Raw genomic sequence first — 24,960 nt, forward strand, 5'->3', positions numbered from 1 at the left:
ATCTTTTGTTTGATCATGATTTGCTTTGTAGGGCTAGTAAGGCTAGTCCAAACCTACACGCCATGCCACATAAAAAAAAAATACTTCTCTTTTCATTCGTCGGACCATCAAAAATTGTGTTCTTACCGATACATTTTGTTGTACATGCCAAAGCCACACTTAAGTGACTCGTCACTATTGTTGAACATATTGAAACATAGAAAATTGGATTTTATTCTAATAGTCATAACAATGGTACAAAATTCAAGAATGTTGGCTTTTAAAATTGTTTAATCTTTCAGTAGTTTACAGTACAATTGTACTAATTACAGTACTAATTCACACACACAAAAATGTTGTGTGAATTAGGGCATTAAGTCTATGAATAACTTGAATGCTACACTTTATGAAATTACAAAACAAAAAAAGACTAAATGCAAGCTTTTAGAAAATGTTACAGTATATTAAATGTCACAATTAGCTAAAGAACGTTTATTATAATGGAATCATACCAATAAAAAGTTTAATAATAATATTAGTGATGTGTAGGCTCAGATGAATAAGCTGCATTCATGAAACAGGGCAATGAGAATGACTGTGAATTACGTGGATTAACAAGAACTAAACACAGTTAAACAAAATGGCATGACATGTACATAACATACAATCCAAAAAGACGCACATTTACACTTATGAGTCACAAGCAGTAGTTACAGGGCGTGAACCTGACACTTTGTGGGCTTCTGGTTCATGTGTTATTAACTAGGCTACCGACACACGCAACCTACACTTTTTTCTGGTCCTTTTGTCGTACAATAAACTCACTGATTTGGAAAAAAAATGCAGTTCCTCTTCCCGTTAAAGAAGATGAAACCTAGGAGCCTACGTGGTTACTTCAGAAGCATTATTTGAAAATTGCACGTCACCAAACCCCGCCCCCGTGCGACATGACGTCACCAACGTGTCTGCGTGTCCATCCGCAGCACGTTTTTGCCTTTGGTTTCGTTAACGTCTCTCGGCGCCTCATTAAGCATGGCTTCAACGCGTGACAACGCCATTTGAAGTATATATATTTATATGAATGCATGAACGAATAAAAACGCGCGCGTTGCCGTGACGCCGAGCGTTCGAACGACGTCGTCCGCGCGGGCGGGCGCGCGCGCCAAATGGCGTAAGGGCGTAAGAGCGCGCGCGCGCGCGCGGGGGCGCCTGGGAGGAAGCGGCGGGCGCAGCGGCTCCGCACCTTTTCCGGTAACGCGGCGCGGCTGCGACGGGGCGACGGAGCGCCGGCAGGGGCAGCGGAGACGGAGCGCGGCGCGCCGGTGGGGGCTGCAGGTAAACGCGGGACGCGTCCCCGAGTTATTGTCGCCTCGTCTCCCGTCCCGTGCGGCCGCGGGTCGCGCGAGATTTCCGCGTAAACGTCCGCGTCCCGTCCGACACCCCTCCTCCCCCCCCCCCCCCTCTCTTGTGTTCCAGGGCGAGGAGCGAGAGAGCAGAGCGGCTTCACCTTCTTCTTCTTCTTTCAAACCCCGGCCACCGACGCGCGGGGAGCTCGGCTCGGACGGAGGAACCGGCGGCCATGTGTGCGTAGACGCCCGCGCCGCGCTCGTGGATCGGGGCGAGGAGGAAGTCGGAACCGCCGCGGGCTTTCACACGGGCCCGCTAGTTGCTGGTTTATTTTTTTTTTTAATTCCGCGTCCGCCCAAGTTGAACCGGACCGCTTAACTCCCGGTAACGGAGTCGCGTGGACTTTTCTTTTTCCTGTTGACATTTTTAAAGTTTTTTTTTTCCTCTCCATATCAAGGGTCGCCCTTTTTTTATCGCGATAGCTGCTGGTCGCGGGACTTGGTGGAGAGTTTTGAGGCGGATGTCCTCCGTTACGTCGCGACTTAATTAAACCAGTTTTTCGTTCGCGCCCTTGATTCCAAGTGACTGGATATTTATGCACGACCGGCAAGATGGGGAAGATGCTCTCCAAGATTTTCGGGAACAAGGAGATGAGAATACTGATGCTCGGACTTGACGCCGCGGGGAAGACCACGATCCTCTACAAACTGAAACTGGGCCAGTCCGTCACCACCATCCCCACCGTGGGCTTCAACGTCGAGACCGTCACCTACAAGAACGTCAAGTTCAACGTGTGGGACGTCGGCGGCCAGGACAAGATCCGGCCGCTCTGGCGGCACTACTACACCGGCACGCAGGGGCTGATCTTCGTGGTGGACTGCGCCGACCGGGACCGCATCGACGAGGCGCGGCAGGAGCTCCACCGCATCATCAACGACCGCGAGATGCGCGACGCCATCATCCTCATCTTCGCCAACAAGCAGGACCTGCCCGACGCCATGAAGCCGCACGAGATCCAGGAGAAGCTCGGCCTGACGCGCATCCGCGACCGGAACTGGTACGTCCAGCCGTCGTGCGCCACCACGGGCGACGGACTGTACGAGGGCCTCACCTGGCTGACGTCGAATTACAAGTCGTAATGCGAACTGGTTCGAAACGTGTTCAAACGCGGCGGCGGCAGCAGCAAGGTGACACGGCGTCGAGAGGGAGCGCGGCCGATGACGTCACACACCCCTCACGTCAGCATATCACAGACGTTTTCACAATCTGATAACTCCCGGTTTTTCTTTAGTAATCATAATCCTTGTTTTGCTTTTGACACAGTCTACCATTTTTTTTAAATCTGCGTTTTCTCATTTTTGTTTGATCCTTTCCATAAAATGACTTCTTTACATATCTTTTTTTTTCCTCATGTGTTTTTTTATTTTTATTATTTTTATTTTATTTCTTTTGAGTTTAAAGGGCCACTTTGCCTCTTGTAATGTGTGGCCCTTACTCATCAGGTATTTAAACTTGACATGAAGGGAGGCGTGGCGTGTTCGATGGATGCTACTCTGCCACACCCACGGAAAACCAGCTCACCTGTCATATACGTATATAGAGATCTATATATGTTCTGCTCTCCTTCACCGGAGCTACCACTGTGCTACATGAATGTGTAAAGCAGATTTGTACATGACCTGTATAAGTGCTTTTTTTTGGGGGGTTTCTTTTCTTAAAGCAAACTGAAACTCCTGAAGGCACATCAATCCATCCATCCTCATCCAATATGATGTATTCTGAAGGAGGTTTCCAAGGCGTTCTCTGATTTGTCTGTTACTGACAGATTTTTCTTTTGCCTCATTATTTCAGGAGCTTCCATTTTTACATCTTTTGGCCCAACGGGCCTTAGATTCAAAACCCAGTTCCACAAAAAGGACAAAAAAAGAGAGAGAGACAAGACACCTCAGCAGCTATCATTTGTCTCTGCTCAGTTTTGGTAAAGAAAAGTATTACTCAAACGGTGCCAGCCGTGTGACAGGAAGGGAGGGGCGGGGTGAGCGATGAGGACCATGTGGCGAAAGTGAGCACTGAAGCATTTTTTCGGACTGACTCCTGGACCTCAGAATGTGTTTACGACGTCCTGTCCTGTGACCCCTGTCTCTCTTTTAATGGCTGTTCAGTACCCTAACATCAGCTGCATAACTCACGCTTTTCCATCTGACCCAGTATCTTAAAATTTAAATTTAAGGTAAATTCTTATGTCTTTATTATTTTTGACTGATTTGCAGCCCTGGACACAAAATTAATAAAATGGTATACAAAAATGCCATGTAATTGCAATTTTATGGAAGTACATGTATCATCTTTATTTCATTTCAGTTTAAATTTTGGTTTTAAAGGAGTGTGCTTTATCTGAGGCTTTGAATGGATAAAGTTTGGTAAGATGGCTGAAACTGACATGCAAAAAAACCTGAAATTTCACTTCAAAATAAATTTAAACTCCCTCTTGTGTTGTAATTTCATGATGTGGATCAAGTTAAAGTTTCTGTAAGCTTAAGTCCATGCCCAATACACCCTTACAATCACAATATTTATTACAATATTTGCTATGCAATATAATGCTCTTTTTTTTTTCTCTCTCTCTCTCTTTTGTTTATTGTTGTCTGTGTATTATTTTGCTGGTGGTTCTGAATATAATGACAAAGAGAGTTAAAATAAAGATTTATTGGTGCAACCACACCACTCCTCTCTGTAACCTGTTTATATACCATAGTAATGAATTTATTTTACTGGATGTTCAAATGGAGCACTACGTATGATTATTTCTAAATATGCAGTTTAATCACTGCGATATTGGAAGCCCTGGTATTAAAATGAAAGTGAAGTTATACTCCACAGCACACGTTGTCACAGTGAAATGTGTCCTCTGCTTTTAACCGTCACCCTTGGTGAGCAGCGGGCAGCCATGACAGGCGCCCGGGGAGCAGCGTGTGGGGATGGTGCTTTGCTCAGTGGCACCTTGGGATTCAAACCGACAACCTTCTGATTACGGGGCCGCTTCCTTAACCGCTAGTTAGTTAAGTATAACAGGAAAAAAAAACTACAAAATACTTATTTAAGCCTTAATGCAAATTCATGTAGGTTTTAATATGTTTTATTGGAGAGTACATTTTAAAGTACTTTACTTAAGTAAAGTACTAAAGTACTTTAAAACCACTTTTACCAAGGCAGCCCACAAAGGAAATGGGCTGCCTTGCATTACGTACGTTTTTGCTACAAAGCGCCATTCATTCTTTTTACGGAATCTGAGGCTACGTGAAAGAGGTGGCCTTGTAGAACGCCGTAACACGCCAGTTATCAGAAAACAGGGAACTTTCAAGCCGTGGCCTCAGAACAGCACCTTAACCCAATGAAAGACAACAACAATAACAACATTTATTTCTTATATAGCCCAAAATCACATACAGTATGTCTCAATGGGCTTTGACAGGCCCTACAGTTGACACCCCCCACACTTGACCCTTCTGCACACAAGGAAAAACTCCACACAAAAAAAACTCTAGGAGAGAGAAAAAAGAAAGGAAGAAACGTTGGGAAGGAGTGATACAGAGAGGGACCCCCATCCAGGGTAGAGTGAGCCTGCAAATGGTGTCAGTGCAGGGTTTGATATGATATAATGAGTCCTACAGTTGTAGGGTTGGAGAAGTAGCTACTAATGCAATGGTCACTTTGTGATGATTCGAAGTCATCGTAACTTTATAAAGCAACAATGTTGTTACCGACGTTGGCAACGCTCAGCTCTGCGCTGAAGGTATCGAGTCCTGGTCTCTTGTTTGCTCTGTGGCCGTTGCTGTGGAGTTTGACCCGTCGCGGTGTTGAAATAGCTGCGCCCAAGCTCACACGGAAGGCGGGTTAAACATAAATCTGGATGACCAGGCAATCCTCGGGGTTATTGCTCTCTTTTTTTTAAGAGTTTTTGTATGGGCCTGAGCCTGGTTATGGAAAATGAGAGCACGGTATGTGTCTGAGGGATACACACATGGAACTACAGCTACGCTGTTTAAACAGTGTTTCAACACACTTCTGAGCATTTACATTTTTTCGGTACAGCACCTCTGTTAGGCTTTATTCACGTTGCCGGTCATTCGCTTTATTATCAGTGCAAGGGGCAACTTTAAAAAAAAAATGCTGAGAATGTTCACCGTGCACGTTGCCACCTTAAAGAAAATGTGTATGTTCAGCACTTTGCTCTGTTTTCTGCTGATTACCTGGTGCCTGGTGCATATATAACCCTGCTACACAAAGCTGACTTTAGTTTGCATTATTTCATTTTCAATTTGATATGTGCAGCTCTCGGAAAATTTAACTAAAGTGTGTGTAATCAAACAGAATTTTGGGCCAAAAAAATGGAATAAACTAAACATTAAGAATCAGAGCTACAAAGAAGTTGAGTAATTTGATGGTTTAGTCGATTTGTCACATGCAGATGTGCAGTGCAGGGGTGGAATGTTGTCCAGTCTGCTCCTCCTTAGCTATGGAGAGTGTTTACAAGTGACCCCTCATGTCTGTTAGCATTGAGGTTGGGGATCTGTAATGTAAATATGGAGTTTGCGCTCCATGTGTACTCTGAACTTATTTACCTCAGGCCAACTGCAAACATGGCTGGCAATCCCCCACATTGATAGATTTTGTTAATGTTAACCTATGGGAAAAAAGTTCATAACGAATGACTTCGTAGACATGAGGTCAAAATGTCAACTTGATGCTCGTAATTATGAAAGTCATGTGTTGAAACCTACAGCCCATATTGCCCATAAGGTGGCTCTCACCAGAGATGTAACGGGAACTGATCAGTGTGTGGAAATAATGGAGAGTCCAACATGGGGCCATCCCTAGTGCTGAGCGATGCTCGGTAGAGGAGGTACTCACCGTAACGTCGTCACGGTGTCGTATGGGATCAGTATATCCCTTTGGTAAAGCATTCACAATTTATTCACAGTTCAACAGCTTTACAGTTGATTCGGCATAAAACGCGATTTGGTTGGTGTGCACTTCATTTTCTCTCACCCAGAACATGTTATTTAATGATGTTTTTATAAAATGGAGGAGCCCGATGATTGACAGCTGTCACACACACTACCTCCCCATTTGAATGACTTCAACAAACCCCCATACTTACTTTTGCATGCATTATTAAAGATTTTGTTATGTTAATTCCTTGACCTTACACTAGCAAACAAGCCCCACACTTAGCGTGTAGCGTTGCTCTTAGCACCAGGGCAAAAACAGGGTTTTTTTTTTGCCAATCGGACCAGCTAGTTATTAATCCGATCAGATTTGTAATTCTCTTTGTATTGTTAATGTTGACTGACTAAAATGAATAAACTCGCTGAAGCCCCGTTGCATGCAGCGTGCCGCAGGGCCGGCGTGAAAAGGTCAGCTCTGAACTGCACGGTTAACGGCGTTCTCCGTGTTCATTACGCCAGCTCTGCCTGCAGGCTACAGCCAGTGCTCGGAAACCGCCACGTAAAGCGCCCCCCGCCCCGCTGTGCACGTGTAAATAATTGAAGGCCCTCCGGGGATCGGCATCTGGTGGCAGTATTGTGAAAGTGGCCCAGCGCGCAGGCCTAGTGTGACAGGAAGTTATGGCGTCTGTGCTGCATTTTGGCGTGAAAGAAATGATGAGTGCTGTTCCTGTGCGTGACAGGAAGTGATGTGAGCGCTTCCTGTCGTGTGCGTGCTCAGATGCCACCCTTGCAACATGATTTGAGGCAATACGTACAACCGGCAGCCTTAAGCTGATTTCCTTACTGCTACTTCAGGTGGGATTGTCCTCACAATAGGTTTAGGATTCAGTTTACAGAGAATCTAGAATCTAGACAACTCCCGCAGGTCCAGTCACGGTGCTGATCGTGGGAGAAGCGTGTTTTCACTGTCGAGGATGAAGTGAAACTGAGAAAAGCTGCTAATTGCAGCGGGACCGGTTATATATGAGAATAATAGTCGGGAACAACGGGGTGAAGGCTCACTCGAGTTTCGGTGTATTCAGCAAGTTCTTAAAAAGAGCGAGCAGGAAGCTGCTTACTCGTCTCCTTAAATAACCCCAAATCCTCTGCTGAACACACACCTGCCAAAAACACACAAGCGCCAAACACAGACCTTACAGACACACACACACACACACAGAGAGAGAGGCTGCACCAGGCCTGTTCACCTCTGACAGAAAGAAACCAAAAAAAAAACCCCAGATGGTCTTTCCGTGAAAGTGCTGATTCGAAACCAGTGGGCTGCTTGTTTTGGAGAAGCATCTACGCGGCTGTTCGACTGATCCCAGAACAGCTGGGTGGACAGGTGCTCTCCCCGACAAGGGACTCGGGCTTGTCCCGAGCCCAGCTTGTCCCGCAGGCTGAGACAAGGTGACTCAGAGGGTCCAAGTTTCGCATTCCAGCCCGACACGGCGCCACTTGACTCGTCAGGTGAGCCGCCGCACATTCCACGCAACAACGACTGCTGAAAATGCAGCTCAGCCAGACTCGGATGAGCTACGTTTGACTAAAAAGCAAATGAATACACGTGCGCTGTGGATGAATGTCACGTTCTGCCTGGGCTCCTCGGGCCAAAGGGCCAAGTTTGCTCTCTGACTTTTTCTTTCCTCCTTTTTCCATAATTTTTTTTTTTTAACCTTGGCATGCCATTCTGTAGTTCGCCTCTTGAATTCCTTTGTTACTACTACAGCCCTTGATAAAGAGAGTCTAGATGATGATGATGCTGCCCGCCTGAGTCACGTTCTGGGCTATCAGTTATCTTCTCTTCCTGACACTTATCAGATGTGGTCTGTGCTCTGTGAACTTTTGCTGTAGACAGTGGACTGAGTAAAATGTCTGGAAAGCCCTACTAGAAGAGCTGAACTTTATTTGGGGTTGGCCAGAGTCTCTTTAATTTATGGCAGGTGAACCCAAGAAGACTGAATGCTATAAATAAATCAAAAGGTGCTTGAACAAGGGTGAGTACACTCATGCAACAAGCTTATTGTATTGTTTTGTGTGCAAACGTTTTCTAAAATATATATTTACAGTAGTCATGAACCCCAAGTCACTATAGGCAGCATCTCACCAACCAACTCTTGATGTAAATATCTTGTGCCATTAATTGAATATGTGTGTGTGTAAATATATATATATATTTTTTTATTTTACCAGTAAATGGCCTATGGCCTTTGACAAGTATTAAATAGTTTATGTCTCTTTTAGGGTTAACAGAATTTTACCATACTGTAGTAATTTACTACAGTTTATCTCTTAAGACATTAATAGTGGTGGTTGATAATAGATACATCATCCATGTTCTAGCTGTTGATATTGTTGCTAGGCAACATCGTTCAGTAGCAGAAGCTTGTAATTTAAAGTTAAGACAAGTAAAACCAGTTCATTTAGTCAGTTTGAAAATTATAGGGACACGGAAAAGTTGTGGAAAACGCTTCTGTCATCGTGTAGCTATCATCAATTATCAACTTTTAATTATTTCAAAACATTCTTAAAAAAAAAAGCTGAACACAGACTATTCTACCCATTGTCTAAAGTTCATTTGATTGATCAATGCTATTGGTGGACTGAGCAGTTCAGGGAGATGTGTGGCTGATACGGAACACAGACCTGAACCAGGAGCCAGTTGAGGAACTGGGGGAAGATGATAGCGCAGGGTCACGCAGCACCAGACAGACACTATGCATTACCCAACACAGGCTGAGCTGCCTCTGTCAGCAGTTCACTTAGCTGCACAGCCATCAGAAGCAATTCAATACATATGAGATAATCAGATAATCAGTTTCTTTCGGATTACAATACAGACAAGTAGCAAGCAGAGCTTTCTTGTTTCTATCCGTTTATATCTGCTAATCTGGTCCAGCATGTGGCGTTTTAGGTACCTTCTCTAACCTAATTGATGGAAGACCACAATCACTGCACAGGCAGAGTGGCTGTGATAGATCACAGTTGTTATTATACTAAATTAATTCAAATCAATTAATCATTGTTCACGTTAGTCACTGTAGGTATTGTCTAATCGCAGCCCTGTTTCTGCTGACGGATTTTGTAGCCATATATTTGCATATATTCTTTCAGTGATGTGCCACAATATACTGGCACAAAAAATTCTGCATTACATGCATAAAGAATGCAGTTATTTATTTACTGGTGTGGCCTTTTAATAGCAATAATGACTGCTGGCTGGCATTGGCCGTTTCTATGGTTACTGTGATTACATGTCTTGAAAAAAGAACAGAAATGGGCTGCTTATTTCTTGTTTTTTTTTTCTTAAATTGCACTCATGATTTATTACAGGCTGAGCATAAATGAGGGGTATAATTAAGCTAAGACAAATAATTGCTGTTCTAAAAGGCTAAAAATAGATTTTCATCATTACAAAGGCAAAGAAATTTCATCATTACAAACGACGTGCGTATATTTGGCTGCCCCTAGAAGTATATGTACCAGCGATCAGAAACATACTCTGCACTACTCCATTATTTATAAAAAAAATGTTTTATTAAAATTGAGGCACACAATTTCATTCCACATTTCCTAAATGTCAACAGTGTTTTTTATGTTCTCATTTACCTAAAATGGAGCGACTGCTTTTGGTAACCATGTTTGTGTCTGAGTCAGAAAGGTTCCTCTGTCTTGTAACCCTTTGCAAATTCTGAAGGACTACTCTGTAACCTGAAAGTGAAGTTTTATTCAGAAGTAATGACTGTGCCTCATCTGTGTAGGTCATGACCTTTGCAAAGAGTTCCTTAGTGTTTGAGTGCACACACACCTTCTCGGTCACTGAAACCTGAGCTAGAAGACTAGAAGACACTTTAAAGCTTGGAGCATTTGATCTCAATTTGGTAGATTTACTGTGTCTCAGGACCCAGGGTTGTGCATTTTTTTTGTCTGTTTCACCTTGTATTGTATAGTCATTTGTATTTCAGATGGTATTTCTTATGCTTTGCAAATTACTGGTTATTACTCAGCCCTTGATTGGTCTGTCATACCTTGTTCACTATAGTGTAAGGTCAAAGAAGTACTCAGTACTCGAGTCCTGCTATTTTAAACCACACCATATTTTCTCTCTTCTTATTTTCTCTACTTCAGGATACAGATAAATTCCAAGTGGTTCTAATGACATAAATCCTAAAGGATGCTGTACATTACACTAATTAACAAACCCCACGCTTATTGCTATTAGAGTTAATGGCCCAGTTTCGAGTTAAGAGAGAGAATGTCTGTGGACATGATAAGAGCTGGAGTAGACCGGATGTTCTGTTTACATCAGAATTGGACAAAGGTGTGGTGTCCCAGACACCAGAGAAACAGTGATTAAGGAGACTGATTATAGGATTTTGGGGTAAATGTTACCTGGAAGGTAAACCATATGGTGAGCCTTTTACTGGAACATTGTCTAGGAAATCCCATAGAGCTACAAAACAGGAAGTCTTTGTACTGCAGCTGCTCTAAAAAAAAGTACCGACAGCAGATCACGTGATCCCACAGTGACTCCTTATAGAATTTCACTTCCTGACACAGTGCTGAACCACACCTCTACTCGACTGCTGCACATAAAGCAGGCCTTCTTCTGTTAACCAATCTGCACCATACAGCACATGAGGGCATGGGACATCCCAGCAAACTTCACGGATGATGCCATGAGCCTATCAGCCACCTAAATACCACCCTGGTTACGTCTTCATGTTTAGAGGTAAGGGAGTTCTTGTCAGGTCATACACTAAAACACACAATTTTCTGACTCCTAGAACAACTGCTTGCTCATACCAGCTAAGACCAAGCTTGACAAGCCTATGTTTTGTTTTAATGCTGGTTAAATTGGTCTTCCAGCTAATATCAAATAAAACCCGCTACTAGCACTATACTTTTCTTAGAAACTTATCACATTATTTTAAAAAGTACTGTCATCAAGAGAATGTAGAAATACTTTCATTCACTATATTCACTACAGCCACTATAGGCCCTTGGTTGTCAAGCTATGATACTCAGGCTACTGTTAGTTGTACTCCTGATATTAATGAGTCTGTATGCTTAAATGCAATGTAGTTGTTTTTCTTAATTACCACATTTGCTGTGTGCTTGACGTCTGTATTAATGTAGATGGTAATCAATAAAAAATATTCATTTGAGGAATAAATCAGCCTCCTGTTTAAACTAGTTGAATTGGCCTATGCTACTATGTTTTAATGGCAGGTGAACTTGGAACCAGAATCCCACACGGTCACAGGCTCAAACCCCACTTACTATCATTAAGCAGGACACTTAACCCTGAGTGTCTCCAGGGGGACTGTCCCTGAAACTATTGTAAGTCACTCTGTAAACTATTTTGAGGGGTGATACTCATTGTGAATCATTTGAGAACCACTCGTCTAGCCATTGCAGAGTTGCTGCAGCTCCCCGAATTTGTCTCTGTCCTGCAGCTTGTGGCTTTTATCTGTCTTACAGAGCTGCATTTTTAATGTAGAACAAGGTTCTGTTTCCATTTAAACAAAACAATTTTGATTCGCACTCCTGGGTGCAACTCGATCACCCAAGTGTTCAACCTGATTGATATCTAGTTGCTTGGTGGGTCTTGTGTTGCAGTGATAGGCTATACTGTTGGATTCAGGATTTCTCTCTTTTCATTCCTCGCCTCATGCTACTGGAACTAGCAAAGCAGCTTTCTCTTGTTCACTTGTATTTATTTATGAAAGTCCAGAAGATATTCTTAATTATACAGGCAAGAGGTGTTGGCCTATTGGGTAAGGCGGTGGACCGGTAAACCGGCAAGGTGCCACTGAGGTACCTTGATCAAGATACTGTCCCCACAATCTGCTCCCCAGATGCCTTCTATGGCTGCCCACTGCTCACTAAGTTAAAAAAGACGTTGGCAAACTGTATTTATTACACAGTAAAAAATATTAGCCTTGAGACAGCATTTTGTAACCTTCATCTTGAGAATGAGCTGGGTGGGTTAGTGCCATGGCCAGGCTGAGAGTGAGTTAAAGTAAAATAATACACAGGTAAGCCTGTAGACTTTACTCCCAAACTGTAATAAGGAACTCATCTTATGAAACCAGAGTGATGTACTGTTTGCCTAGGCACTTAGAGATAACGTCCAGTTGGCTGAGATTCCTTGTTTTGTGTGCGCACATGAGAACTGTTACATTTCTCAGTTTACACTGGTTTACACTCAAATTCATGGCAGTGGTGGCCTAGCGGTTAAGGAATTGGCCCCGTAATTGGAAGGTTGGCAGTTCAAATTCCAATCCGCCAAGGTGCCACTGAGGTGCCACCGAGCAAAGCGCTCCCCACACTCTGCTGCTATGGCTGCCCACTGCTCACTCAGGGTGATGGATTAAATGCAGAGGACAAATTTCACTGTGTGCACTGTGTGCAGTGCTGCTGTGTATCACATGTGACAATCACTTCACTTCACTTTGAAATAGTTATCCAACAGTCTTGAAGTCCCCAGAGGTGTCTAGCATTTGTTGGCCCATTTTCTTTCACTCTGCGGTCCAGCTCACCCCCAAACCACCTCGATTGGTGACTGTGGAGGTCAGGTCCCCACTTTTTGTTAAGTACATAACTCCACATGTGTTCATTCATAGTTTTGATGCCTTCAGTAAAAATCTACCAACGTAAATGGTCATGAAAAGAAAGAAAACACATTGAATGAGAACGTGAGTCCAAACCTTTTGGCCTGTACTGTATGCTACATACTGCATAGGTTGTTCTAAAAACACATTATTGTATTGTTATATTGTTATTACTATAATATATAACTGTATTTTCTACATAGTGCAGCGCCCTCGTGCGGTGAAAAGGATCACGGCGTGAATCGGCATTAGTGAGTATAATGAAGAACTGATTGGCGAAACGGTCTGCGTCGCAGTCCGTACTTTATTCGCCTCCGAATTAGGAATCAGTCCCGTAGCGGGCGACCGCCCAGCGTCACCGCCACAATCCGCTCCGAACTCCGCGGCGTTAGCGGTTTACGTAATGGTCGGGGACAAGCTCCTCATCCGGATCAAATCATTCCATCCAGGCGAAAGGGGGTGGCGGGCGACCGGGCGGACCCCACACGCGCCGCCCCGGCCCAGTTAACACGACGGAGAGCTGCTGCCGTGCGGTTTACAGCTAATAGCAGCGCTTTGCGCGCCGTTGCAATGCGAGTGCGCGACGTGCCGGTCTCGACAGAAACTCGCACGGACTCCGCACACCCCCGCCTGCCCGCGTAGTGAGCTCGACTCCCTGCCGCGAGCTGTTTTCGTACAAATCCACTCGCGATTCGTTTCGTGGAGCTTTTTCGGCATCGTCGCTGTTATTATTATTGTTCTATATTTCCGCCTACATCGGAAATGAGTTTTGACTTCGTGTGAAAGCAGGCCCACCCGCGACCCACCGCCGTGGATAATGCGCTGGATGCCGTGGTAGCCGAGACTTCCGCTGGAAGTTGCCCGCCTGGAACAGTCGCTTCGGGAAGAACAGAGCGCCAGAGCAGCCCGTCCCCAGTCCCATGTTTTCTCCGAACCAGCTCGAACACCCCGGTTCTATCGACGCCTTGAAATACGGAGAGCTGATCATCCTCGGGTGAGTGGCGCGTCCGAACGGCGGAGCGAAATCTCTTTCAATTTCACGACGCGGGTCGCGCACATAGAAGCGCAATCGGAGAAGATTAAAAATATTAATACAATCTCACTTGAGCCACGCCGAGGTAAAAACAACGGAGAGAATATAACAACCTAAATAACGACGAAATACACAATAACGAGAACTACTGTGTTTTGCGTGCGTAGGATGACGTGTGTGTGTTTTAATGTATGCGTTTGTTGGGCTCCAGAAAATCTGGTGAATGAGCGCAAGGCGGCAGCCTGTCCTGAAGTTCGGGTGGCGCGACTCCCCCACCTAGTCTTTAATGTGGCGAATAAAAAAAAAAAAAAACTCCATTTCCTCTTCCCGGCATGCCTTGCTGCTGGGTTACCTGCCCCACTGACCAACATGCGTGCAGCAGCGGCCCAGTTGCTCCAGGCTGCCTCTGCGCTCATGACTTTTCTGATGAAGCAGTATTGTTGAAAGGGAGTTATAGGTCTATGCATGTAACAGGCACACTGTGTGTGCGTGTGTGTGTGTGCATGTGAGTGTGTGCGTCTGTGAGAGAGTGTGTGTGTGTGCGTGTGTGTGTGTGTGAGAGAGTGTGTGTGTGTGTGTGTGTGTGTGTGCGTGTGTGTGTGTGCATGTGAGTGTGTGCGTCTGTGAGAGAGTGTGTGTGTGTGCATGTGAGTGTGTGCGTGTGTGTGTGTGTGTGTGTGCATGTGAGTGTGTGCATGTGTGCGTGTGTGTGTGTGTGCGTGCCAGTCAGTACCTCTGTTGGAGCGGAGAAAGAAGGTTTTGCTGAACCGGCAGTTTGGCCGCTGGACTCACAGTCGATGCTTTTCGACGACTTCTCGGCTTAAACAAGGGAGGAGGTTGTGGGGCAAAAGTGATGCATTGATGCAGCTTGCTGATGTGCGGGAATGTCAGGCACTGCAAGAGGAACGGAATAATCGGAATGTTAGGTAGCAAGAACTGTAAGTTACAAGAACTGTAACTTTCTCAGATCAGGTTTTGAATGTCATATAATAAGATAAGATAAGATGGTCCTTTATTAGTCCCACAAGTGGGAAATTTACATTGTCACGGCAGTTGGTGGACCTACAAGATAAGAGCAGCAAAAGACAATAGCACAGATGCCGACTGTATAATATAAAGGTTCACTGTACAAATAGGCAAATAAATAGTCATACAATAAAACAGTGAATGTGAGTTGTAAAAATAAAAAAATATGTCAGTATATACATAATAGATATATTTGTGAGATTTTACATATGTACAGAGTGGGTAGATATACACATATTGCACTTAAGAGCAATAGGGGTGGCGATATGACACGTTTCACGATCCGCGGGTCACGATACGATTATATCAGGATATATAGTGATACTGTACGTATTGCGATATGAGAATGTAAAAACAGAGCTTGTGAAGAGTCTGTCATGTTTTGCGCCATCTACAGGAGTGGAGGTTGTTGTCACAAAATTTTGATATTTGATGTCCCTGTATCGATATCAATATGCAATATCACCACGTAAAATATCATGATGTACTGCTGCATGAGTTTAAATTCCGGCTCAGACCTTGTGTGTGTGAGCTTGTAAGCATGGGTTTCCTCACCTTTCAAAGTCATACACAGTAGGTGAATTAGCGACTCTGAATTCGAGTCCCAGGATGGGCTCCGACACTTATGGAAAGTGAATGGATCAACAAAATTTTGTATCGTTTTAGGTATAATGGCTCCCTACCTGGTGGAAACCGCGGCAGAAAGCGAAGCCACTTTGCTCTTTACCGACGGGCCAATGCAAATGGAGTCAAACCAAGCACTGTGCACATCCTCAGCAACCCACAAGACAGCAAGGTGTGTGCATGACTATGCGTAATGTTAATTAGGAAATCCGTTTCCGATGCCTTTTCATCAACATCGGGCCACAGCATTTCTAATAATAACACATACACATGCATACACATTGAACAAACAAATACAAAATGTATAAATACATTATAATTTTTCTTAGTCTAGCACCCAACACTCTCCGAGCATGTTCTTCAATGACAAGTCTAAGCCTTATCAGGGCTCTTAGTTTGTATACTTGATATTCTATAGAAATCGAACGAGAATTGCTGGTGTCTTCCCATTGTAAGTCGCTTTGGATAAAAGCGTCTGCCAAATAAAGTAAAGTAAAGTAAAGTAAAGTAATAAAATCTCGTGGGCCTGCGTGACTTAGTGTGAATCTGTGTGTTTATAGTTGAGCAAATCTGTCCTACAGGCTGTTAACAGCAAGATCCATCACAGTATCGCCTACACCATGTCCCGCAGCCAGACGGTGGTGGTGGAGTACAGCCACGACGATGAGACCGACATGTTCCAGGTGAGCAGTATACTTTATGGTTCGTAATCAGAAGGTTGCCGGTTTGAATCCCGAGCCGCCAAGGTGCCACTGAGGTGTATCAAAATGACAATCACTTCACTTGTCATAAAAAGATGTGCAGAGTATGTATTGAATTGTAACTAATATCAGTGGCGGCTGGTGAATTACATTTTTGGTGGGGCGCAACATTGCGGGCACCTATTTTGGTACGGCAAAGCACCATTCTTATGCATCACGCTACTTTAAAAGATTAAATTAAAGCAAAAATACAACGTCTGGATTTTCAGTCATTAACCATTTATAAGTACATTGTAAATTGTAAATTTCCCACTTATGGGATTAATAAAGGATCATCTTATCTCACAATTTTTTCAATTGCTCTTTTGTTAAAGTCAGGCATGTCCCTAACAAAATCTTATTTCATTCTATAAATACAATATTAAACAATAGTTTTTAATCAATGTATGCCTTTAAGAGCATCTATCTCACCTCTGTAGCTAATCTCTGCGGCTGTTTCAGTTTTATTGGACGAAACTGAATTCATTTTCTCCAAGATAAAAACTCCACAAGCTGCTTAGCTGCTCGAGCTAACTGCTAGCAAAGTACAACGGTGACCTTAGGTTATTATGTCATTGTGCTAGGCATGAAACTATCGATTGTTAGTTGCTCTTACAATCATTATACAACAACATCAGGCTTTATGCTTCTCTGAAATCACATCTACTTTATTCTTTTGATCGCAAGGAGCTTCTTCAAAACTGCAATGTTTTACTGTTATATTTATGCTTACAAACCCTTAAAAAGTCACTAAGAAAAAATAATTCATTTGTTTGTCACAGTTCATACACAGCTGTTCTTACTTTCTTTAAAGCGATGTCATTTATACATCAGCATAACATGGTTCATCATAAACAATTCAGACAATGTAATTAAAATGTTGATATTCCCCTCCTCCGTGCAGTGGTATTAACTGGCTTTTGAATTTTGTCATGACAGAAGTTGTTTGTGGCTTATCCTTCAAAATTCAGGAAACTGAACATTCTTTTCAACAATTAAAACACCATCTTGTGTTATATACGGTGACCACAAAAAGACAAAACTTACCTGGGTGTCCCTACATTCTAGATTGGCCGTTCCACCGAGAGCCCCATTGACTTTGTGGTGATGGACACCACCGGCAGCACGAAGGACAGTGAGGACTCGTCAGCCCCCAGTACCATCTCCCGCTTTGCCTGCAGGATTGTTTGCCAGCGCAGTCCTCCCTACACTGCTCGCATCTATGCTGCTGGCTTTGACACCTCCAAAAATATTTTCTTGGGGGTCAGTATTTCAGCACAATTTAGTGAACTGTATTTAGGTCAAAATGGACTATTTTCTTAAATGGCCCTAGAACACCTCATGTAGTAGTTATGCAAGAAAGTAGTTGAACAAAACTAATAATATTCTTACTCATCTTTGGCTTTAAATGTCTGTGACGTGTATGCTGAATGCTTCTCATCGTTGCGATAGGAAAAAGCAACCAAATGGAAAAACCCAGACGGTCACATGGACGGACTAACTACCAATGGGGTGCTGGTGATGCATCCCTGGGGCTTCCCGGAGGACCCCAAGCAAGGCGAATGGAGAGAGATCTCAGTCTGTGGCGACGTCTACAGCCTGAGGGACACCCGCTCGGGACCGGCCCGTGGACAGCTGGTCGGTGTCAGCAGAATTCCAGTGAATCATTCAATTGGGAGACTTTTTCTTTTGTTATGTAATTAAGTCAGGAACATGCTGGTTTTAGTAGTTTAGAGTACTTTTTAATCGCAGAATCATTAAATCATGCAGAATCATTACATATTTATAAGGTACTTAATAATGTGAGAAATGTAATTTTACATTCACATTCTCCAAGGCTTTCATGTGTGAAATAGTATTTTTACTATATGAATTACTATATGAATTATATTGCATTAATTATGTCAATCTCAACTAGACTCCAGCTTTCCTGTTAAGACTTCATTCAGGATTATTTGTACTTTCAGGCCCATGGGGAGAGCAGTGCTCTAGAGGATGGCTCACTGGTGGACCTCTGTGGTGCAACGCTGCTGTGGAGGACGGCTGAAGGGCTCCTTCACGCACCTACCCTGCGGCACCTTGATGCGCTGCGGCTGGAGCTGAACGCAGGCAGGCCTCAGTGTCCCGTGGGCCTGAGCACACTGGCTTTCCCCAGCCTGCCACGTAGCCACAGCCTGGAGGAACGTCAGCCCTGGGCCTACTTGGCGTGTGGCCACGTGCATGGTCGGCACGACTGGGGCCAGCGGCCGGAGCGCCACCGGGAGGAGAGCAGCAGCGGCAGTGGTGGCGGCAGTGGTACGGGTGGCAGGCGGGAATGCCCGCTCTGCCGGTCAGTGGGGCCCTATGTGCCGCTGTGGCTGGGCTATGAGCCAGCCCTGTATGTTGATGCTGGTGCCCCCACGCATGCCTTTGTGCCCTGTGGCCATGTCTGCTCAGAGAGGACTGTCCGCTACTGGGCTGAGACCCCTCTGCCTCACGGCACCCATGCCTTCCGCCCTACTTGCCCCTTCTGCTCGGCCCCCCTCAGCGGGCCTCCAGGCCATGTGCGCCTCATCTTCCAGGGTCCGGTTGATTGAGGGGACCTCACCTCACGCTAATACCGTGCCTCTCAGCTGAGGCCTCTCGGGTTCAAAAAACACTGGAAGTTCCATCGGTGAGCCAAACAATTTCAAAACAGGCCTTGGTTTGGCCACTCCTCATAGACTAGCCATAGCCTCCTGCCACAACACTCCCCCTTACAATAACCCCCAAAAGCAATACTCAGTCCAATTAAGCTAATATCTATCAAGAGATGCAATGATACAAACAAGTACACTGTAACACTACAAAACTGCCTCACATAGGCTTCAGCTGAAGGGCCACATGACTATCGTGGCCCATATGCTATACACATTTCTTGAATATTTTAGCATATTAATGGGTTGTGTGGTTGTAGCTGCAGTATGTAGATGTGGAGATGCTCATATTTTTCTATGCGAGGATTGTGTTACAAAACTGACCCTCATGGTCAGAGTTTTTTTATATCCAAGTGTTTCACATATAGCAGTGTATGTGTGTGTGTGTGTGTGTGTGTGTGTGTGTATATATATATATATTGTATGTGTGGGTGTTATATGTGAATCCTGGAGAACACACTGCTTATAAAAAGAACAACACACTGTGTCAAATTCTAAAACAGCATGAGAGGAAACAGACTAAGAAAAAAAAACACTCAAATTCAGTCATGAATGTAATATTCAAATTTATTGGCAATATGCTTTACTCTACCTGGTGCTACAGTTATATTACTTCTATATATTTCTATACTAACACCAGTTCACTTTAACATCTCTGATTGTTTTCAGTCACAGAAGGGCTTGGTTGTACTTGCCGTAAACTACACAAACATATTACAGCTACATGTCTGTGAGATACAGCTACATGTCTGCCTGTTTTTCACCAAAAATTAGAGTTGTGAAGAAACTGAGGGAAGATGGCAGCAGAAAAAACACTGCATGATTAGTGTTGATCAGTTTTTGTGCGACATTAGCTGCTTTCGGAACAAGTATTTATAGGAACTAGCCGCGTTGTTTGGGCTTCGCCAGAACAAACTTACTCATTGACAAATTTTATAAACATTTTGTTTAGACTTAGACTGTCTTAAAATGGTAGGCACCAGTAGTTTAAGTGTAGGCTTACGTCACTTACAGTTCGTGTTTTTTGGTTTTAGAACCTCCTATAAATTATTCTCCCAAAATCCGGCGTTCCTATAACTAGCACAGTTCTTAATTCCTAGGGTCAAGGCAAAACGGGGGAACGTCAGCCAATAGCTACAGGAACAGATCGGTTCTTTAATCTCTGCTCTACTTCTACAACTTGAAATGCACATAACCCAAAGTGTGAGGAGGTTCTATTGCAACAGATTCGGAATAGTTCTAAAAGGATTATTAATCCCCCTTGTGGAAATAAGCGCTCCAGCGGCACATGCAAACCGCCCGTTAGCATAGCATTTTATAGCTTAGCATTTGCATGCTAGGCATTGCGTGGTCAAAGCAAGTATAACCAGTCCCTAAATGACAAAAAGTGACCTCACGTGAAACTAATCTATATTGTGTCTGCTTCCTCAAGACACAGATTACACACACAAACACATACTCATGGCACTAACACACACACACACACACACACACACACTGTGCATTTCTGGTCACAAAATGCAGGTTATGGTTACAACCCTCAGGGGTGAGTTCACAAGTAGTGTATTCTTACACAGCACCTACAAACTTGAATGCAGGATAAAAACAGGTCAAATACGGTGTGGAGGGGGCGACTGGTATTACGCTCTTGATGTCGTCTTCAGAGTTCTCTGCTGCCCGCAGTTTCCAGTAGAAGAGGGGAATTGAATATGTTGCCTTTACGAAATCCCCACTGAAGAGGGAAGTTTTAGTGTACTGTAATATTTGAAAGTAGCCAAATAAAATGAGTTAAAGAACACCGGATTCCACTAAAACCTTTTTTTTTTTTTTTTTTTAAAGACACAAAGTGTCTGAGTCGTGACATCAGTTCACTTGTTGTGCTACCTGTGTGTGCCGTCACTAGTCACATTTCTGTTAACCCTCAAATTGTTCCCGCATCCATTTTGAAAATGATCACAAAATCGTAAACAGGTCACATGACATTCTAAAAATACAAATCCAGATTTTTTCATTTTGTCGATTAACATTTCGCAATTGCGTTTTATTGACATTTCCTTAGTTTTGTCCTCGTAGAATCTCCCAGGATGAAGCTCGTTGTAAGGAGGTTCAAACGCGACCTTCACGTGCAGCCACTTTTACACACGGTAATGCGTTTCGACGTGTCTGTCCCTCAGTTGTGCACTGTCCCCCAGTTCCCACTTTCCCAATTCCAAGGCTTCCTTCTGTGTGAACTGAGGCAAAATTGAATCGCCTCTTAATTGTAGCACTTATATATAAGTTGTTTACACGTGTGGCCCTTTATGCTGCTTCCTGCACATTTGAAGGAAGTTTTTGGGCAAATGAGCAAACACTGCATTGGCCTCTAAAGTCTGAAGTAGATGCGAACATGAGAACAAGTCATCAATGTCACTGGTTCAGATTCTTCTCTTTTTCTCTCCAGTTCTAGCCTTTGAGCTGTATTGTCTGTCGCTTTTCACCTGTTCACAGCATTGGTGCCAAAACCTCCCAATTTTTTTTTATTGTAGTTTTAATCATCTGCTCCGTGTAAGCTGTACAGCCTTGCCACACGGGCCTGTGTCCCTCCTCACCACCGCGTTGTCCATTCAGCCGTGATAGATTAGTCAAGCGCAGCCCCACCCCCGTCTTTAGCGCCGTCTCCTTTTAATCTGCACCAGTCCCGCAGCCCGTGGGCCGCGTGCGGAGGCTGTTCGACTCAGGGAGCTGAGTGATGATTCACTTAACGTGCCTCCGCTGCTGCGTCCTTCGGCATACGTGGCTGCGCGTGGCGAGTGAGGATCTTGGTCGTAGTGCTCTGGGGTTGTGGTGCGTGTGTGTGCATGTTTTTTTGCCGGAATAGAGCGTGTTAGAAATGCCTGTAGAGATATAGTCTTCCAAAATGGCCCTGCACATGCTGTCGAACCACCTGCCAAGGGCTTTTATGCATCTTCCTGCCCCTACGTGTGAATTATGGGTCATCTCAGGTTTACTGATAGTCAGAGAGTTTACCATTTTTCCAGGGTTTGTGTGTGTGTGAGTGTCAGTGTACTGAGTGTTGTTGCTTCAGCACGTAGTGTGTTGTTCATACATACCAGTATCGGTTATTGCCGGTTTAGTTTATTGTTTCATAGCATCGGTGAAGTGGGTCGTGTGAGTGAATGACGTCTCTTTAAAAAAAAGCCACATTTCCTCTGTGCTTTTCATGAGTATAATTTCTCTCACATGCTTCCGGACAAGAGGGTGCTGCTGTGACAACTTTAAAACCATTCCAACAACAGGCCAGGGTAGAAATTTGGACTTCTATGTGTGGTTTATTCCATTTTTGGCATGATTGAAGCGCGGTGTCTGACATGTACCCTCTTGTTCAGTGAGTACCACTGCCTATCAAGAAAATAACCTGTTCAGCAGTCTTTTGCTTAGAAGTACATTTAGTGCTTTTGTGCCAATGATTTGTGACATTTGCTAAAATTAACCCCTTAACATGTTCCTTTGTTCAATATAAAGTTATTGCATTTAATGAATGATTATGAGTTGTTAATAATGAGTTGTGTATGGAGGTGTTCCAGGAGTTTTACAGGGTTAAATGTAAGCGCTTTGAATTGATGTCACTCCATAATTTGTGTGTGCTAAAAACAAATAGCTCGATTAAAATTCTCAATATATGATGTTTATATGCACTTCCATGTACATTTGTCAGCGTAGCCCAACATTTTAAGTCTCTAAAAAGTTTTCTTTTCTTCTTGTTTTTTTTTTTTTTTTTTTTGGATTGGTGATGTAACCTGTAATCTGTTGGCATATTGGCAGTGAAACCAACTGCACAGGTTTTTTCCGTTTTTTAACACTGGCGGAGCGTCACCTGAGAGGTCATGAGCTCAACACTTACATTCCACTGCTGAGACCAAAATGCCCGTTCTGTTGAAGCTTGCTGGTTGAGAGCATTTGTGAATCTGGGGTGCACAGACAATCATCACTCACACGCCAATAAAAGTACATGTTTAAAAGGAACAAATGCCTCTGTGGTTTATTTATTTATTTAAACGTGGGACATTTTCATAAAAAGTTGTTCTTTGTCTGTGAAACTTGCAGATTACGGCCTGGAGGCAGGGCAGAAACTGCTTCTAATGTAGAAGGGTCAGACAACTCTGTACGTACGGTGCTGCTTTCTGCAAGAACATTAAAACCTTTCTGTCCAGCGACTGTGTGTCCTTTGGTTAAAACCTTTCTAATAAACGGCTTCCTCAAAAGGCCAAAATCCATCAAGAGATGTGACCTTATTGTCCCCAGTGGTCTTCTCAGACTGGACCAGGGGAAATTGAGATATCGGGTGATATCAATGATTGGATAAGTGGAAGTTGATATCCACACCTCAGCACAGTAAAGAGGTGACTGGGACATTTGATGTGCGTTTGGAACGGACTGGGAATCCAGTCATACTGAGGAACACTAAATTCATGAAGTCAATAAAGAGACAGTTGCAACCAGGTCCATGCAAGGTTGAACCAGACAGTTTTGGTGCGACATTATTTTAGATTCTGGACCTACTGGTAGTAAATATGCAAAGACAGTTAAAAAGCATGTAAAAAGCAAGGTTTTATTCTGTGGTCTAACAAAGGCATTGATGCACTGGGGGGATATTCCTTAAAAGGGTTCGCTCTTGAGTTTTGATTAGCTAGAAGATAATTTAGAATACAGCTTTGTCATATCCACTCTAAAACTGTTTGATCATTGTGGCACGATCTCCACTTTAGAACACGTTTTTACGGATGGTAAGAATTCAGCTAAGTTGCCATGTGGCACAGTTTGTCTGGTTATTTTATCACAAATGAAGCAAAGGAATATGAGATATTTCATAGACTGCATATTACTGCAGTAGTCCTGGCAAAGTATTGTAATAAGTGCAAACTTGAAAGAAGGCATAAACTCTGGCTTATTGTGATGTATGCACATCGAAAAATGTTGGACTGAAATCTATAGAGATTTTAATAACATATTTGGTCAAAATGTAGCTTGTTCTCCTTCCTCGTGCAATCTTAGTGAGGACAATTCTCTTAATATCCCTTTAGTTAAGATTAAGACTTCAGAAAATTCTGTTGTTCTGTGCAAAGAGATATTAGAATTGATGCCTCTTTTTGAGAGAGGAAACTTATAACGTCCACAATTTACTTAAGGTCTGAATGTCTATAAACATTAAGCGCAGAACTCTATGGGTTGGCATGGCTGTTTTGGTGTTATGCTGTACTGTTCAGAAAAAAAGTAGAAATGTAAAACCTGCACAAAAAATTGCTTCCCAGTCTAGTCTATGATTTAACAATGTTATTGTACTTTAACAGTTTTAGGCACAGTAATCGAACCATGATCAGATCAGGAAAAAAGATCTGATTGCTGTGTACAGAAGCCAAATGGGTACAATTTCTGTAGGTTATAGTTATTTGAAATTGTCAACTGTGTAAGAGTCAGCGATTGATTGATTACATGTGAGTCAGTGATTGATTTATTACATGTAAATGTAAATGTAAATGATTGGCTAACCATCAATCATTTGAAAACTCTCTTACAGAGAGTTTTCTCTTTCCTCACACAAAAAACGTTTTGGGGAAAATATACACTACAATAAACCTGCACAGGAATATTGTTGCTGGTAAGTACACAGTATTGTTCCATTTTTGACAAGCAACCATAAAAATTGTAATACATACACACCACACCAAAGCCATAAAATGCATCCATTCTGCTACAAATCCAAGCTGTCATTGTGTAGAACATAAATTATGCATCAGGGCCTTTTTGATGATGTTGATGTGATGCAAGTAAGATAAATAAGTTACTTTTACCAGGAGCCAATATGTAGCGTATAGAGAACACTGAAAAAGCAGGCTTTTCTGTTCACACCTTGTCACATCAAACCAATTTCAGGCTGGTTTGTACCAAAGAAGC

At 43.4% G+C, this 24,960-nt stretch overlaps 2 protein-coding genes across 3 annotated transcripts; both read left to right on the plus strand.

The window, feature by feature from the left end:
• The first annotated feature begins 1,162 nt into the window (after positions 1-1,162).
• On the plus strand, positions 1,163-4,047 carry arf6a (ADP-ribosylation factor 6a). The gene is made up of 2 exons (XM_028953207.1): positions 1,163-1,314; positions 1,456-4,047. Exon 2 carries the CDS (start codon positions 1,938-1,940, stop codon positions 2,463-2,465), a length of 528 nt encoding a protein of 175 aa, XP_028809040.1. The 5' UTR covers positions 1,163-1,314; positions 1,456-1,937; the 3' UTR covers positions 2,466-4,047.
• Positions 4,048-13,236: 9,189 nt separating this feature from the next.
• Positions 13,237-23,031, plus strand: LOC114763622 (E3 ubiquitin-protein ligase pellino homolog 1). Of its 2 annotated transcripts, none has more exons than XM_028953386.1 (6): positions 13,237-13,925; positions 15,657-15,786; positions 16,175-16,297; positions 17,423-17,617; positions 17,807-17,992; positions 18,322-23,031. In XM_028953386.1, the coding sequence occupies exons 1-6, from the start codon at positions 13,852-13,854 to the stop codon at positions 18,928-18,930; spliced, it is 1,317 nt and encodes a 438-aa protein (XP_028809219.1). In that variant the 5' UTR covers positions 13,237-13,851; the 3' UTR covers positions 18,931-23,031. The 2 variants fall into 2 exon arrangements, with proteins under 2 accessions (XP_028809219.1, XP_028809220.1); XM_028953387.1 differs by having other exon boundaries at positions 13,249-13,925; positions 16,196-16,297.
• Positions 23,032-24,960: the final 1,929 nt, after the last annotated feature.

Source organism: Denticeps clupeoides, chromosome 14 (assembly GCF_900700375.1).
Source record: "Denticeps clupeoides chromosome 14, fDenClu1.1, whole genome shotgun sequence".
In the NCBI taxonomy this organism is placed as follows: domain Eukaryota; kingdom Metazoa; phylum Chordata; class Actinopteri; order Clupeiformes; family Denticipitidae; genus Denticeps; species Denticeps clupeoides.